This window comes from Diabrotica virgifera, chromosome 3 (genome assembly GCF_917563875.1).
Source record: "Diabrotica virgifera virgifera chromosome 3, PGI_DIABVI_V3a".
Classification (NCBI taxonomy): Eukaryota; Metazoa; Arthropoda; class Insecta; order Coleoptera; family Chrysomelidae; genus Diabrotica; species Diabrotica virgifera.
The window spans coordinates 121,955,117-121,974,315 of record NC_065445.1 but is presented as its reverse complement, the minus strand read 5'-3'; the positions used below and the strand labels follow the sequence as shown (position 1 = coordinate 121,974,315).

The following is a 19,199-nucleotide window of genomic DNA, read 5'->3' as shown; positions in this document are numbered from 1 at the left end:
TTTCACCTAACTTTTTTAAGTAAACATGAAACTAACGAAATCTGACGACAAAATGTTTAAAAATTAACAACTTCTCTTTTAATTCGTTTAAATATCTAGGACAGATCACATTGTTATTTAAATTCTTCAAAGATGACACAGTAAAATTTTCAACAGGAAATATTTACAACGGCCATAGATACAGCGAGGTAAATATGAAAAATCAAGATTGGTTTTTCTCATTTTTGCATAAAAATTTGATTTTTAAACATTTTCCACCAATTCTATTTACAAATAAACTTCATATTCGGATTCAGCGACCCAGAGAACATAAAGAATGACCAACCTTTGCCATTCACCTATTATGGTGGTCGTTTTTTCTACTTCTGTCTCAAATTAGGGGTGTGCTGCTCGCCTAATATTGATTTATATAATTAACTTAAACTAAGGACCGGTTGTTCGAACGCTAATCAAAATTGAAGTCAACTGATCATTATCAAATATTTAATTACAGTCACCAAATGTCAATGTCAACTTTGATGGGGTTGCTGAAAACATATTTGATTACAATTATGAGATTAATTGATTAGTTTATCAATTATTTTAATAATTGTTATGTTAATTAATAATTAATTAATCAATCAATTATGTTAATTATCATAATGATAATTAACATAATTGATTACATTCAACTGATTGGCGTAGACGAACAACGGATTTGGTTATTTGAGGGTTGTTAAGGGGAATTGATTATAATCAACTTCTTGATTAGCGTTCGAACAACCGGCCCTATATCTGTTAATTCAATCAACTGTAATTACATAATTAAGTCTAATATAATTATTATAAAGGATTATTCTTACTTGATATAAAATGTACAATTTGGATATGTTGTCGTTGATTGAAACAATATGTTTGTAATCTGTCAGTAGATCCATAATATTTGCGGTAGTGGAAGGCATCCATCTTCTTCGCTGATTATAAAATTCACTAAAACCTTCTGGACAATGGGTGTAGGCATCAGAAGCTGCTGAATATTCTACACGGTAACCTCTCTGCAATAATAAAGTACACAGCCACCGATCTTCACCTAAAACATCAAACAGCACATAATAATATGTATCTAGAATCGGTTATTGAATAGAGAATTTAGAGCTGTTTCACATTATGTATAAGAATTTAAACGTGCGTAGGTTAGAACGAACGACTACATTCCAATGGTGGCTCATGTAATCATATGGAGCCTTTCTCACTAGACGCGGTGGTTGGAACGTTCGATGAAGTCGCCGTGTTTATGCCGTCCCTCGCATACAACAACAGACGGCAGCCGTGCCGTCTGTACGCACCCAGTTATTATATAGGTATAGCGGACTTAATGCATCCTTTCATATTATACTGTCATTCAGTCGCACGAAGGTAGTTTCTTTGGTTGTTTGGTACATTATTTTCATTTACACTTTGTGGCTGTTTGAAGTAGGTGCATATATTTTATATTATGATGTCCCAGGTTGATAGTGAAATATTAATAACATTAATTGAAGCGAGACCTATTCTTTGGGACAAAACAATAGAAATATATAAAGATAGAAACTTGACGAGAAATGCTTGGAATGGTGTATGCCGTGCACTTAACAGTAAATTTGACGAATTAGGTGATAAATAAAAAGTCACATTTGGTAAGTACAGCAAAATTATTTATATGTTACTGGTAACAACAATAATTGAAACTGCTAAGTATATTATAATAAACTTTATTTTACATAGTTGCAATTAACGTTGAGTATAGAGGGGGTTCCATCAATATGTGTGAATATAAAAATATATAAATCGTATCTTTTTGCGTTAATAGGATGGACCCAATGAATTCGGTTCCTCATATTTCTTCTTCTTCGACGATAAAGCAACCACAACGCTATAATTTGATTTCGCTCCATATAATATTATAACTATGGTGCAGGCCCGGACTGGGCCGCCGGCCCACCGGCCAGCGGGCCGGTGCGCCTTTTGCCTTCGTTAGTATATATCCATTAAAAAAATTAAACGCTGAAAATTTTCTTTTAACCTTTACACAAAGACTAGGTGGCAACCATTCCCCTAAAAACTGTTTTTACTGAATGAAGAAGCTGCTATAGAAACCTATATAATGAAGCCAGTTGGTACAACAAAGTATAACTTTTACCAGGTATCAGATAATCAAATAGCACAAATACGCGCGGCGCCCTCGAAGACCATTTTTACGATTCGGACGCCTTTCGTAGGTATCAATATCCGGTGTTTCTATTATAATATATAGGTAGCTTAGATTCGACGAGCGGCGCCCTCGAAGACAATTTTTACGATTCGGGCGCCTTTCGTAGGTATCAATAATTTTCGCTGTTTCTGTTATAATAAATAACTTAGATACGACTCGCGGCGCCCTTGAAGACCATTTTTAGATTCCTTTGTCTTTTGTAGGTATCAATATCCACTGTCTCTATTATAATAAATAGCTTAGATACGACGCGCGGTGCCCTCGAAGACCATTTTTAGATTCTGGCGCCTTTTGTAGGTATCAATATCCGCTGTTTATATTGGTTTATATTATAATAAATAGCTTAGACACGACGCGCGGTGCCCTCGAAGATCATTTTTAGATTCTGGCCCCTTTTGTAAGTATCAATATCCGCTGTTTCTATTATAATAGGTAAATAGCTTACTTAGATACGACGCGCGACTCCTTCGAAGATAATTTTTACGATTCGGGCGTCTTTCGTAGGTATAAATTTCCGCCGTTTCTATTATAAAAATGGTCTTCGAGTGAGCTTCGCGTTGCATCTAAGCCATTTAATTATCTGATACTTGATACAAACAGTGTTACATCCCACAATTGGCCTATAATAGGCAGGTGTAGTTTTCTGCTCTCCATAACTACATTATACATATAGGATTGTTGCGCCCTTGCATCCTAAATAATGAAGCCATTGGGTACAACAAAATACAACTTGTCAACTTTTATCAGGTATTAGATTGTTGCGCCCCAGAATCCTAAATAATGAAGCCATTGGGTACAACAAAATACACATTGTCAACTTGTATCAGATATTAGATAATCAAATGGCTTAGATACGACGCGCGGCGCCCTCGAAGACCAATTTTACGATTCAGGCGCCTTTCGTAGATATCAATATCTGCTGTTTCTATTATAATATAAGAGTGTTACATCATCTCACAATTGCCCTAAAATATATGAGTGCATTCTTCTGCGCTCCATAACTAGGACCATACATGTAGGATTGTTGGGCCCTAGAATCCTACATAATGAAGTCCGTGGGCGTAGTAGAAACGCAACTTTGTCAGAATGCGCAAAAAGTGGCCATTTTAATGTTTGGTATAAATGTTTAAACTCCACCATTGCCTGGTCCCAAGCCCAGGATGAGAAAGGAGGAGGGTTGTGCGTGAGGTTAGCAACCTCACCACATAAAAAATATTATTGCTAAAGAAACCTCTACAAGCCTCGGAAATAGGACGGATAACGCGATGACGAAAATGGCCACGGAAATGGACTTGAGAAAAACAACGTACATAGGATGTTGGAATGTCCGAACAATGTTTGAAACAAGTAAAACACATCAAGTGGCAAAAGAAATGGATAAAATTAACATTAGTATATTAGGATTATCTGAAATTAGATGGAAGGGATGTGGAAAAACAAGAATTGAACACGCCAAAACGGTTATATACTCGGGAAAATGTGGCGAAAAAGACCGACACGAGAGTGGTGTTGCATTCATGATTTCAAAAGAAGCAACAAATGCCCTAATAGAATGGGAAGCCATCTCGGATAGAATAATAATGGCTAGATTCAAAGCGAGATATAAAAATCTAATAATTGTTAATGTATATGCACCAACAAATGAAAAGGAACAGGACATAAAAGATGAGTTTTACCAACAGCTACAGATGGCATACGATAAAATACAAAATAAATATAAAAAAGATATTGTGATGATAATCGGAGATATGAATGCCAAAATAGGAACGAATAATAGTGGAAGAGAAACTGTAATGGGGAAAGAAGGATTGGGACAAATTAATGAGAATGGTAACATGTTTATAGATTTCTGCACCCAAAATAGTTTAGTCATAGGTGGAAGTATATTTCAACACAAACGCATACATAAAGTAACATGGACATCCCCTGATGGACAAACACACAATCAGATTGACCACATAACCATAGATAAGACATGGAGGCACTCACTCTTAGATGTTAGAGCAATGAGAGGGGCAGACATAGGGTCCGACCACATGTTGATTAGAGCCAAAATCAAACTCAAACTAGCCAGAAGTAAGAAAACGCCAATGGAACAACGAGAAAGATATAACGTTCACTGGCTCAAAGACGGAAATGAAAGTACTGAAGAATATAAGACCAAGTTAAGAGAATTATATAATAAAACTTACAACACAGAAAATGCCACGATAGAAGAGCTGTGGGATAAATGCAAGTATGTATATACACAAGCAGCAAAAGAAACGATAGGAATACAAAAAAGAAGTAATAAACCATGGCTATCGAGAAGCACGTGGGAAAAGATAAACGAAAGGAAACTACTTAAATGTAAAATGCTAAAAAATGATCTAAGAGATAGGGAACAAATGAAGAGAGAATATAGAGAGAAAGATAAGAAGTTAAAAAAAGTGCGAGAAACGACAAAAGACAATATAACGAAGAACTGTTAATAAAAGCAGAAACAGCAGCAAAAAACAACGACATGGGAACTCTATATAAAACGACGAAAAAACTAAGCTCGCGCGGAAAAATGAACGTTGAGCATGTAAAAGACAAGAACGGGAAAATATTGAAGAATGAAAAGGAAATAGTTGAGAGATGGATCGAACATTTTAGAGAAGTATATGCCAACAGAACAATAGAACACGAAATGGAAAATGAAGAAATAAAGGAAGAACTAAACTTCACCGAATCGGAATTCACAAAAAAAGAAGTAAGTAAAGCAATACAACAGCTGAAAAGAGGGAAAGCAGCTGGAATAGATAACATTACCACAGAACTACTGAAAGCAGATAGAGAAACATCGGAAGAAATCCTGTATGTACTAATAAACAGAATATGGCAGGAGGAGAGAATACCTGATGATTGGAAAAAAGGTATAATTGTAAAGATACCCAAGAAGGGAGATCAAACGAATTGCAACAATTGGAGAGCAATAACACTACTTTCTACAGTGAGTAAAGTCATGACAAGGATGATACTAGAAAGAATGAAAGAAACTATAGACCAGTTGTTAAGACCAAACCAAGCGGGCTTCAGAAGTAATAAAGCATGCACAGATCATATTAACACATTAAAAAACATTGTAGAACAAACAATAGAATGGCAGAGCAAAATCTATATAAATTTCATTGACTTTAGACAAGCCTTTGACCGGATTAACAGAGAAAAAATGTGGGAAATATTAAAGAGATATGGAATTCCATTAAAATATATAAGAATTATCAAAATGTTCTATGAAAACTATACCGCACAAATCATGCACAATGGGAAACTCACAGAACCAATCAACATAGACAGTGGAGTCAGACAGGGGTGTATTCTATCTCCAACCATATTTCTGATCTTAATTGACTGGGTCATGAAGAAGGCAACGAAAAATAAAACAGGAATTAGATGGAATGCTTTCGGTCAGCTTGAAGATCTAGACTTTGCAGATGATATATGTCTGGTGTCCGAAAAAAGACAACATATGCAGAAAAAAACAGAAAAGGTGACAAAAGAAGCAAGAAAAATAGGACTAGAGATTAACACAAGAAAAACCAAACTTATGAAGATAAATACGGAAAGAGAAATGGGTATATTCATTGAAGGAGAAGAAGTAGAAAATGTACAGAAGTTTTGCTATCTGGGAAGCATAATTGACGCTAGCGGTGGAATAGAAGAGGAAATTAATGGAAGGATAACTAAAGCCCAAAATGCGTTCTATATGCTGAAGAAAACATGGGAGTCCAATAGATTAACAACCAAAACCAAAATCAGGATATTTAATACAAATGTAAAGAGTATTTTGCTATATGCAGCAGAAACTTGGAAAATAGAGAAAAAGATTATACAAAAGGTTCAAACATTTGTAAATAGATGCCTTAGACGAATATTGCAAATATATTGGCCAAATCGGATAAGTAACAAGGAACTTTGGAGAAAAACTAATCAAGAGCCGATAGCCAAAACGATAAACAGACGCAAATGGAAGTTTATTGGACACACATTAAGGAAAAATGAAGATGATATAACCAAACAAGCCCTGGATTACCAACCAACTGGAAAAAGAAAACGAGGCAGACCAATGACATCCTGGAAAAGAAATATTACCAGAGAGCTAGAAGACAATGGGTTAACATGGAAAGAAGTGAAAGCCCTGGCCAGAAACAGAGATGAATGGAGGGGGACTGTAGAGGCCCTATGTTCCAAATGGAATCAAGAGGAGTAAAAGAAAAGAAGAAGATAAATGTTTAAGAAATTCGATATGCATCCTTTAAAAATAAGAGCTTGCCGATATTGTAACATCCCATTAATCATTTACATCCCATTTATACTCCGGGCACTGAAGTGAGTCAAAAAGTCGCCTCACTACTGGAATCAAGTGCCTGATGGCCTCCCTGGCCACATCTGTAGCAGGAGCCGCTCTGTTTTCTCCCTTGCAGTCGGTTTTACCGTGACTGAACTGTAGGCATCTGAAGCATCGCTGGACATGCAGTCTCTCTTTCGTATCTTGCAGGAGTTATAGCCAATATGTTATTTTTCCAGTGCTTTTTTGGCTGCGATGCGCGTCAGTCTGACTGTGACGTTTGTGTTGCCTTCTCTATTTTCCCTTATAGAGACGAGTTTGATGTGTTAGATTTTCTGCTGCCGGTATACCTGCGATCCTGTCTCAGGATTTCTTTCTTTTTGGCATCACTGTCTATATTAAATATATCCACCTGGTTCCGATAGCCCCGGACGTTCTCTACTTCGTTTTCCTCCGTGCGGGCCACGCTTATCTTCTTCAGGTGTTCGGCCTGTTCTTTCCATGCCACTTCGAGCTTTAGGTCCCTCTACCTAATCTTCTTAGCGCTTTTGACACCAATTTGACTCTTCCTCGTGTCTGCACTGCCTTTGTTTAGCTTTAACAACTCAGCGTAGGATTTTCCACCTCCCTTCACTATCACCTTCTGCGTCACCACATTTATACTCCTCCAGCGCGAGGTGGAGGTCCATGCCCATAAAGGTGACTTCGAGGAGCTTCCTGAGGTTCCTACCTCTGTAGCCCCCCCTATAGTGTTAGGGACGCCTCTCTGGTCTCCAGTGTCTATGTCTTCCCTCAATAATTTAGAGATAATTGCCAGTAGTCTCTTGTCCCCTTCCATTTCTGTCACCCTTTTCTCTACAGGTATCATGAAAATAGTCTGACGATTTCCCCGGTTCTCTTTTTCCCGACTCTACCTTCTAATTGTGATCATAGAATTAAGTGGGAGATCTCTTGGTCTGCATGTACCTACTGCACTTAATACCAGTTTCGGTTTTTCCTGGTCAGGTCGTTGGACCATTCCCCTTCACCTAGAAGTCCAGGTTGTAAGACCATTACTAAGTCGCCTGGAGATTTATTTCCTCTTCCAGGTTTGACGACCGTAAAGTAAAGTGATCTTCCTATTCGAATTTATAATGTTAATTTTTTCAAAGCCTCTTTCCCTTGAGTTCAGGACCGTTGCGATCATTTGTATCTTTCTTTCACTAAGTTATTCGGGAAAGAACTCTTCGAAGTCCATTTGTGTGGACACGCTTGCTCACCGCTTTTCTCCACTATTATATTTCTGTTCTCAATGCTGCCGAGGGCGACTTCTCTGAAAGTTCCCTCCATGTCTTCGGTGGACAGTAGTCTTCGACAGTTTAACGACAGCGCGAGACGGTTCTCCAATAGGAAAACGATCAGTGGAAAGACCACGAAAACGATGGAACGACAACTTACTAGAAGCACATTGAAAAAACAGACAGTCATGTCTATACAAAAAGAAGAAGATGTCTTTGGTGACTCTTTTAAGGTTTTTTACCTCATTCTTGATTTCGACTTTCGTGTTCTTATGGTCGGACATTAGTTTCACTAAATTATTTGTAACTCTGGTAAGTTTATTCATTGCTCTTACCATAGCCGTTATTTCGGAACTCTACTCCTTCTTTCTAGATCTTTTCTCCCCAAGTGAGGAGCTCCTTTTCAAGGTTGCCTCCGCTGGAAGCTCCGTCTTGTTCAGGTCCCTACCCCTGACCGGAATTCTTCCAACAGATCCCCTTTTTCCGAAGTCTCCTTCCTCTTTTCTTCTTCGCTGAATACTTTCCCTTTGTTCCCTTCACTACTGATGAACACGATATTATCATCTCATCATAGCTTGTTCCAGCTTGCATCATCACCGGTGACTCGCTCCATTGTCCCTTCGTTTTGTTTTATTTTTTCCTGCGTGATTAAATACTTATCCATATAGTGCCCATGAGTATGGGCGAATTATACTGTCCGGCGATGCAGTGCGCCCTTACCCACGTTAAGGCTTGAATTTGAAATTTCAAAGGGTTTCGTCAGTTCTCCGAGGGCTCCGTTTGCGGCTGTCTGATCTAGGTCATTCACCACTCAGGCACGGATCGCCTGACACTGTGTGGTTGCGGATATTTTATCTAGGTTTACTCTTCTATTATATGGAGTGTTAGAGCGCTCTAAAAATTTGAAAAAATTCAAAAAGTGAGTTATATTGAACACCAATCATGATTGTTGTTAATTGTTTTTGAACCAGTAGATCCCTCTAAAGAAGCAGTTGAATAATTACTCAAACTTTTCAAAAATTTGTTTTAAATCTCCCGAGATCATCAAAAAATGTAACGGAGGAAAAGGGATACTGGGAAACTGAAGCTATATTTTTATGGCATCTTAATATAATTTACTGTTTCCAATAAAAATAGTAAATTACTTTATGGATTTAAATTAAAATAAACTTAAAAAAATCACAAGTAATATTTATAGAGTTACTTGAAAATACATGCGTTAGGATTTGAAAAAAGTTTGATGTAAAAAAGGGTGGGGGATCTGGCGCCTTTTTTAGGATTTGGGTTGACGCCTTTTTTATGTGCCAGTCCGGCCCTGCTATGGTGTATTCCACGAATATACGACTGTTTTGGATTATCGCGACGACGAATATTTTAGTGTGCAACATAAGAAGTACGAAAGTTACTCCAATAAACAACAATATAATTTGCAATTTTCTTTCGTCCTTCATATTTTGCACAGTAAAATATTCGTTGTCGCGATAATCCAATAGAGTCGTATATTCGTGTAATGGGGTATATACCTTTTATTCTACGAAATTATATTTATACTCCGGTCAACTTACACATCCGAGGTTACAAAAATTACGATCAAGTTAAAAATTAGTAGGATTGTTCAAAATACCATTATAAATGAAATATAAAAAGTCCTCATAAATCCGACCCGAGCTAAAAAATTTACCAAATGTCACCAAATATAGTTTTTAGCGATTTTTAGCGAAACGGTAAGTTTTATCATAAAATTAGTTCTAACAGAAAATGTAGATTAGATAATTATCTATAAAAAATGTCTTATTAATCTTTTTTTAAGAGCCACCGTTTTTGAGATACAACGATTTAAAAAGTTGTACTTTTCATTCACACAAATTTCATTTTCATAGCTTAACTGATCTTAGAGCAATAAATAAGTTGGCAGTTTGAAATAAAAATTTGAACACCCCGTATCTCCGAAACTACGCATTTGCGGACATATGTTTATAGAGCAAACTGGCATTAATTTTTCATGTAGAATTAGCCCTTAAAATTTTTTATACTTATTTACTAACACCCTGTATAAGACCCTCAACATACGTCGGTAGCACCACATTTCAAACGCCTCTAATCCTTTTATGACATATTCTGTAAGAATCCAGCTTTCTACTCCGTACAGGAGGAAACTAAAGACGTACCATCTGAGAATTCTTATGCGTATATTGATATTTAAAGATAAGCTGCAGAGGATCTTCCTAAGGCCTAAGACTGTTAAAAGAACTTCTGGTACGAGTTTTTATTTCGTAACTATGATCCCAAGTATCCTTAATATTGCAGTCCAAATAGCATATTCTTTCCACTCTTTCTAGCGGTGTATCGTTTATTGTAATTTGGGCGTTTATGTTGGTGTTCTTAATAATGATCATTATTTTTGTCTTCTTGCAATTTAGTTTTAGACCATATTTGTTACATGTTTCTACAACATTATCAATCATCCCTTGGAGCCCCTGCTCACTATCTGCCAGCAATAATGCATCGTCTGCATATTTAATATTGTTTATAAGTTGGCCATTTACAGCAATACCATCTTCTGATTCGTCCAAGGCCTCTCTAAAGATGTTTTCAGAGTATATGTTAAATAATGCTGGGGACAGTATGCAACCCTGTCTAATTCCTTTTCGACTGTGAAGATATCGGACAGTTCATTTTCTAATCGCACTGTTGCATTTTGTCGGAGATATAAGTTTGAGATCAGTCTTATATCCTTACCATCGAGTACTAATATTTTTAGGATATCGATTAGTTTCCTACGTGGGACTTGATCAAATGCCTTTTCGAAATCAATGAAACATGTATACACATCGCAGTTAACATCCCTGGCTCTCTGCATTAGAACTTGCAAACTGAAAAGTGCTTCCCTCGTTCAGAGTCCTACTCTGAATCCAAATTGAACTTCACTCAGGTGTTCTTCTAATTTGGTGTACCTATATGCGCGAGTGAATAATAGCAAGGAGTACTTTAAGTACGTGGCTAATCAAAGTGACTAATCTACGTTTTTCATATTTTTTAGCGTTAACTTTTTTAGGAAGTGGAATGAATATTGATAGTATGTAGCCTGTTTTTGGTAAGTAATCAGTCTCGCAGATGTTGTTGAATAGCTTCGTAAGAGCTGTGATTTGGTGTGCCTCTAGTAGCATTAATGTTAATCACAAAGAAGAATATACCGATATACTAAACGTGGTACTAGTAGAAAAAGAACATCATGGCTGCAAAATCTAGGACAATAATGGTAGGAAGTATCGACTACATTATTATTTTATAACTTCTGTCAGTAAATTCACGATAGCGAATGAGGCAACCACCTTGATATCCAACTAGAAGAAGATTTTGCTTGTTATTCTATTCTATAAACTTTACCTTGATCATATTGTACATAGTGTCGTGCTTCTGAAGATTCTGTGGTATATTTTGCCATTACATTGTCATCCATAAGGGCTCCAGCTCTGAATAAAGAAAAACAACCAGGACTACAAAGTACACAACCAATGACGTGTTCGGTTGCCTTTTGAAGCCAATGACCAACCGCATATTCAAACACCTGAAATCAAAACTTGGATACAATCAAAACTAGTCTTATTATATGTTATTTTAATTTAGATTCTGTTGATGTTAATATATCATTTACCAGGAAATTTTGAAAAATTGTGAAAACGTAATCAATGGTATAATACCTTTTAATGTAACATGTCAGTTTCTATCAAAATACATAAAATTTTGAAATTAATAATTTATCACACTTTAAATAAGGATATTATACTAAATAAAGACACCATGTTCCTCTAAAATAAGTATCCATATATTGGGTTTTGTATTTAATGTCTTGGCGAAATTAATAAATAATTTAAAAATTTCAAAATTAATGGGGAAATCCCAGTAGCTGGCTGTATACCATAGTTAAAAAACTAATACAGAAGTAAAAACTTAAATTTTTATATTGGTGTAAAAATTTTTATTCAAACTTTTTAAAAAGTGTCGTCCAAATGGATTACGGCATAACTTTTTCGATCTGATTCAGATCATTCTCAGTGCATTCCGTTAAGTAGGTACATGAAACTAGCACACTAAAGGTAGTGGTGACATCAAAATATATGGTTTACATATTACATTTGTAGTAAATAATTTGGAAAATGGATTCAATTTAATACTCAAAGAGCAGCATGTCCTTGCTCGACTGAAACACGTGGTTCTTACCAGTTGGCCTGTGTCTTTTGAACCTTTAAAGTTTTATAAACACGGAAGTGGGCTAGTTTTAACTACAAAATAGAATGTTTCACTGATAATGGTCTGAGAAGGCCGAAAACGTTCTGAAATTTTTATAATCCATTTGGATGATTTTTTAAAAGTTTTTTAATAAAACATATACTATTATACAAACGAAGCTTTTACTTCTCTGTGTAAAAAGATCTATCTATCTAACCTGATACCAAGCCATTGCACCTGAACCGACTGGATGAATTCTACCACAAGCAGCTCCCAAACTGGAGTTTTTCTTCATGTAATCCACCAAGAGATGTACGGCAGCGGGTTGAAAATCGATATCTCCGTCTAAAGCAAGTATATATGTATTGTGGGCCATGTTTTTAATTTCTGTTGGGTGGAGCTTATCATTGTCCATAATCCTGTAATGTAACGATGCAAGTATTTTGAGTAATTTTAGTCCAGTCGAGTTAGACGAATAACAGGCCTAACCTTGCATTAGGAGCTACCCCAAATTTTATTTTTCTAATCTTTAGGGAGGGTCAATATTAGTATAAATTTAAAATCTCGACTGAATTCCACCGTTGCGTTAGCCGCCATCTTGATTTTAAACGAGAACCGTTTTTGCTCAATATCTCCGCCATTTTCAATTTTTTGACAAAAAGTGTAGAGTTTCTATAATTTCATTAATTATAATTTTTTTTGTGCGGTCGATATTTTCCGAGTTTGAGGGGAAAATAGTGAGTGTTGGAGCATAATTATTGAATTATTGAATTATCTCGTATATTATTAGTTTTACAACAAATATGTACCTATACAAAAATGAAGAGAATTAAATTCTACACAAAATTGATCTCTTTCATTTTTTTGCTAAAATTAATATTTAAGGTAGTACGTATGCGGTAATGGCGCGAGCGTAAGACCGGATTGATTTTATAGCAATTGTTTTTGTTCACTATCTACGCCATTTTCAACTAAAATGGTTCAAATTAAACTTTCCTACAATTTCTTTTTAACCATTTTTTTTCATGCGGTTGATATTTTCCGAGTTACATGGGAAAATAGTAAAAAGTGGTGGGGGAAGCATAATTATTGAATTGAATTTTGTTTACAAGCTGCCCCAAATTTTATAATTCTATCCTTTAGCAGAGATCAATAGTAGTGTAAATTTAAAATCTCGACTGAATTCCGCGGTTGCATTAGCCGCCATATTGATTTTAAATGAGAACTGTTGTTGCTTAATATCTCCGCCATTTTCAACTTTTCAACCTAAATGGTGGGAAAGAAAATTGTTGGAAATGCAATTTCCTACAATTTCTTTGGCACAATTTTTTTATACGATCAATATTCTCCGAGTTAAGAGGAAAAATAATGGAAGCGGAGGGGAAGCATAATTATTGAATTTTCTAATTTATTATTAACTTTACGACATAATTGTACATAAACAAAAATAAAGAGAATTATATTTTATACAATTTTTGAAACTTCCAATGAAACATCAACCAAACTAAGTATATAAAAGACATAAAAAGACATTATATGCATTAAGTTCACTTAATTTTATTAACTAGCGGGTTTGATTGGTTGAATTTGTCTGTCGATATTTTAAGTTTTATGTCAGCTAATATATCGTGATGTTTCAACAATTTTTTTTTTAATTTTGGACCCTGTTGGGGGGAATTTTCCCATTTCCCCCCCTTGTAGACCCGCCACTGGTTCTCTCGAAAAATTGTAGTAAGTCGTAATTGCAACAATTTCAGTTCTTACACTTTTTGTCGAAAAGTTGAAAATGGCGGAGATATTGAACAAAAACAATTGCTACAAAATTAATCAGGTCTTACGCTCGCACCTTTAGCACATACGTACTACCTTAAATATTGATTTTATCAAAAAAATGTACGGCATCAAAATTATACAAAATTTAATTCTCTTCATTTTTGTATAGGTATATATTTGTTGTAGAACTAATAATAACCGAGATAATTCAATAATTCAATAATTATACTACAACTGTCACTATTTTCCCCTCATAACTCGGAAAATATCGACCGCACGAAAAAAATTATAATAAATGAAACTATAGAAAATCGCATTTTAAACAATTTCAGTTTCTACACTTTTTGTCTAAAAATTGAAAATGGCGGAGATATTGAGCAAAAACGGTTCTCGTTTAAAATCAAGATGGCGGCTAACGCAACGGCGGAATTCAGTCGAGATTTTAAATTTATACTAATATTACCCTCCCTAAAGATTAGAAAAATAAAATTTGGGGCAGCTCCTAATGCAAGGTCAAATGCTATCCCGACTGGGCTATTAGGATTTATTTGGAGTTTTTCCATTTTTTAATCTTTTATACTTCATCGCAGAGTGGACCCAGGCAACCAAGTGACCTCAATAACGTCGAAGAGACGTTAGTTTTTGGTTGAATATATACACGTGTTTGAACATTATGTCGTAGAAACGTCTTTTGTAGGTGATTTTAAATACGTAAGATTAATGACGTTAAAATACGTTTTAAAACACGTTTCCATTTGATAGCCTAAGTCTAACGTTACAAATTTTAGGGGCAACTTAAAAATTTAGGTAATGCTTATGACTCCAAACAATATCCATAAGATATTTTTCACTTATTTTTTACATGCTTTGTGTGGTAAAATAAGACTTTTCATTTAGATATTTAGTTGAAGAAACGTGTTAATTAAGAGATTTTTGTTCGTTTTCTTAAGTGAGTTAGTTCAATGCAATAGTTCTTCTTGAAAACTGTTTGAGGTTATGTTATTTGTTTTGTTTTGGTGTTTATTTTCATGTTGATGAATTATTTATGTGTTATCGAGTTTAATTAAATTAATTTGTCAATAAATTATTTATTAGTTTATACGTTTTCCAGTTTTGATACAGTAAGTATATATAAAAAGTGAAAATTCTATATTTGTTGCATTGAGGGTATTGTAATTCTATACATTTTAGATAGGTAGTCTTCCATTTGGTTTTACTTGCAGCCTATGGGCTAAATTTAAAACAGTTAAATGAAAAATTGCAATACCAACAATGCCTTACGAATAATTGTTGTGTATGTTTAAAACCATAAAATGAAAAATAATCTAAAAACGACATAAAAACTACGTTATTGATATCATGTAGGTTAAAACGTGATAAAAATGACGTCAATTGTGGTGGGGCAAATTCACGTGACTTTCGACGTCGAAAAAACGTGATAAACTGACGTGGTTTTGTGATAATTATGACGTCTTTTCAACGTTTTGTAAACGTTATTTGGTTGCCTGGGGAACTCGAATATCTGTAAGCAAGTTTATAGGAAACCTCAGAAAAAATCACAAAGGAACGGGATGATTAAATCCCATAAGTATGCCAGAATGGGAAGAATATTACAAATCCCTATTGACAGAAGCAAGAGCACATTGCAAAACAAATTACATAGACTTCCGAACTGATCCAACAGACGAAGACGTAGTACAGCCAAGTAGTGTGGATAAGAGAAGACGAATCTTAAGGGAAATGAAAAACGAGATAGCCACACGACCTAAAAACATCCCCATTGAATTAATACAACTCGGAGTGTCAATACTAATAGAAATGTTGACGGAAATATTTAAGACATGTCTAATCAAACAAGAAAATATTCCAGAAGCTTGGAGTTTGGTGGACATAAGCTCTATCCACAAAAAAAGAGACACACGGAAATGTAAAAATAACAGAGGTAATAAGACTTATTTGCTCACTGGGGACGTTGTACGGTCCATCGATAAAAGAACAAATCGAGAACCCATATGAGGAAATAAAAGATCAGAGTGGATTCCTTGATGGCAGATCTTGTGTTGATAATATATTTGTACTTCAACAAATTATAGAGAAAATAACAGCCAGAAGCTTACCAACTCATTAAGTGTTCGTTACCTTAGAGATTGCCTATGATACAGTACCCCTAAAAAGATTGTTTGAAATATTGACAAGGCAGGCCTAAGTAATACATACCTACATCAACGCTATAGCGAACATTTACCTCAATAAATACAAAAAGTGCCGTTAAAATAGAAAATAAAATTTCAGACGCATTTCGTGTCACAGTAGGTTTAAGACAAGGATGTTCTTTGTCCCCAACTCTGCTCAAAATCTATATTCAAAAACATTAGATAAATAATTGAAATGGGAATAGGACTTAAAAACAGGTAGGTACATAACAAATCTTTTCTTCGAAGACGATCAAATGATTATGACAAATGATCTGGACTGGAAGACACTAATTATATGATTGAAAAGTTGACCACAGAAGAATATGAAAATTGGAAACCCGCAATCAATATAAACAAAACAGAATCTCTTAGAATAGAGGACAAATAAAAAGACACAACTTTCGATTGGATATATATAAAAAAGCGAAGGATATATATTGCATATATATTTAAATACCTAGTGACAGTCCTATCTAAGGAAGGAACATTGAAACGAGACATCCAGCATAAAATAGAACAGAGCCGAAATGCGGTACAAACACTAAACTCCTTACTTTTTTCTTCTAAAATTATTTTACAAATAAACCTAAGCAAACCTTAGGAAATAATCCTAAAGAAAACTTAATACCTAACAACGAAGAAAACAGAAATGAAACAGCTGGCAGACAAGACAGAAAAGTAATTAGGTTTCATAATATCAAACAAAGGAACAACTGAAAGAGATATAAAAAAATAGACTAGCACAAACAAGAGACTGCATACGAAAATTGAACCCGGTACTGTGGGATAATAACATCAGTATAAAAATAAAATGAAGAATATATAACACAATGACAAGAAGTATCCTCACTTATGGGTGTGAAAATTGGATACTAAATAAGAGAATCAAAGGGATAGAATAAGTAACAGAGATTAAGAAATGAATGGGAATGAACTTAGATATAATAGACTACATAGAACAGAAGAGATTAGCCTGGTACGGACATGTCAGAAGAGCAGACCAAAAACGTTGAATAAACAGAATAACAGGGTGGAGTCCGAGAGGAAGAAGGAAGATAGGCAGACCCAGAAGATATTTCAGAGATGAAGTGGAGGAAGCAATGGAAAGAAGAAATCTGCAGGAATTGGACTGGCAAAACAGAAAGAACTGTAGAGGACGGTGAGTGAAGGAATGCAGAGAAAACTGTGGAATACAGTGGGTGATCATATTATTAGAGCCATCTCAGAAAATTTTACGTTTGTTTAATAATGGTATGTAAGTTTTTTGTTTATATGATCCACGTTGCCTTTGAAACTTTAGAAATGGATGCTATGTTTCTGTTGGAGTGATTAGTAGTGAATATTAAAGTTTTTATTTCTGCTATTTTTCTTGGTGAGGTGTCTTTGGATTTCCCATGATGTTCTGGTACCACTAGTGTAACGAACGCGCAATTTTTACTAAATTTACAAAAAATAGTATAGACCTGTCAGAATATCACTAGAGAGCAATGGAAACTCGCAAAGTTTATTATAACTCTAAACACCAAGAATACAAAATAATAGGCACACGAGTTGCAAGTTGCAAGCTAGGCTGGGCAGCACTAACAAACAATGGCATCTGAGTCACGCATTGCCACACATGCGTGTTGCCACTATTGCCAGACTATTTATTGTACTTTGATAAAGTGTAACAAGACAGCCAAATGGAAACAAATCCATTAATATATAATGCAGCTCAATTATATACCCTTCCCTTCCTCTAAAACATTGAATTTTACTAGGTGGCTCTAATAATATGATTACCCACCGTACATGCGAAAAATCTGAAAAACTTTGTATTTGCAATATCAGAAGTGTTTGCCAAAGTAAAAATACTTTTTATGTCATTATAAAATTCCAATGTGGAGAAATGTACAAAGTAAACAAAAAAGTAAAAATTTTACGACCTAATAACCTAATATAGCACAAAGCTTTCAAAAGAAAAATAAATTTAATTAGAAACTTACCTAAATCCTAATAAATAATACATATACATGACCTGTGACCATCTTTTCTTAGCCCTTATTTTGGCCTTATCTTTTAAATGAGCTATCATCTTAGTTTTACCCGGTAATGTCCATTCTAACCTGCCCCCATATGGAGTTGAGTACACAGTGGGCGGTTTAATTTTACAATTCACAGCATGTACTTTACTAGCTGCATCACTGACAGTATCAATTAAAGACAGAACATATTCATTAACATGCGGATCATTATCATTTTGTGACTGTCGAATAAAGGCGTCATCGAAGAATATATGAGCTAAAATAAAAATAATTATTAGGCGAGGATATAATTCGATACTTTAGGCGATTTAATAGGTTTGAATACGTTTCTGCTTTAGCAAAAGCCAAAGCAGAAGCGTATTCAAACCTATACGATCAACTTGATACCACGGAAGGCGAAACGAAGATATATAAGTTAGCCAAACGGAGAGCAAAGAAAGCAAAAGATTTTAATCAGATTAGATGTATCCGAGATGCAAATAATAAAATACTAGTTCACGAAAAGAATGTCAAAAAAAGATGGAGAAAGTACTTTGACAGCTTATTAAATAAAAAATTTGGCAGACAGCCTGTGGAGTCAACGGAGACAGTAACAGCAATGGCCACCAAAATAACAAACGAGGAAGTGGCTCAAGTGCTTCAAAAAATAAAAAAAGGAAAAGCGGTAGGACCAGGTGATATTCCTGGGGAAGTATGGAGAGCATTGGGAGAGACAGGAACAAGGAGGCTAGCAGGTTTATTTAATAGAATTATGGAACAAATGCCAGACGAATGGAGAAGCCTACCTGTCTACAAAAACAAGGGAGATATACAACAATGTACAAACTGCAGGGCTATAAAACTGCTTAGCCACAGCATGAAAATATGGAAAAGAATAATTGATAGACGGATACGTGAAGAGACCGAAATATCCGAGAATCAATTTGGCTTTATGCAGGGCAGATCAACAACAGATGCAATTTTCATTATAAGGCAGTTGATGGAAAAATACGGGAGTAAAGAAACAAACGCTCATAATATGGTATTAATTGATCTTGAGAAAGCATATGATAGAGGCCCTCGAGAGATTCTGTGGTGGGCACTCAATAAGAAAGGAGTCCCTGGTGAATATGTAAAGATTGTGAGGGATATGTATGAAGGAGTAACGACTAGTGTTAG

At 35.2% G+C, this 19,199-nt stretch overlaps 1 protein-coding gene across 2 annotated transcripts in view; it reads right to left on the bottom strand.

The window, feature by feature from the left end:
• The window catches only part of LOC114334348 (chitin synthase chs-2), a 167,101-nt gene that overhangs the window by 104,363 nt on the left and 43,539 nt on the right, over positions 1-19,199 (bottom strand). For both annotated transcript variants that reach the window (XM_050646885.1, XM_050646886.1), the window contains exons 9-12: positions 18,003-18,297; positions 12,267-12,468; positions 11,207-11,387; positions 843-1,069 (exon numbers count right to left, since the gene is read on the bottom strand). In XM_050646885.1, the coding sequence (XP_050502842.1) occupies positions 843-1,069; positions 11,207-11,387; positions 12,267-12,468; positions 18,003-18,297 (905 nt within the window). The remainder of the gene's footprint in view (positions 1-842; positions 1,070-11,206; positions 11,388-12,266; positions 12,469-18,002; positions 18,298-19,199) is intronic.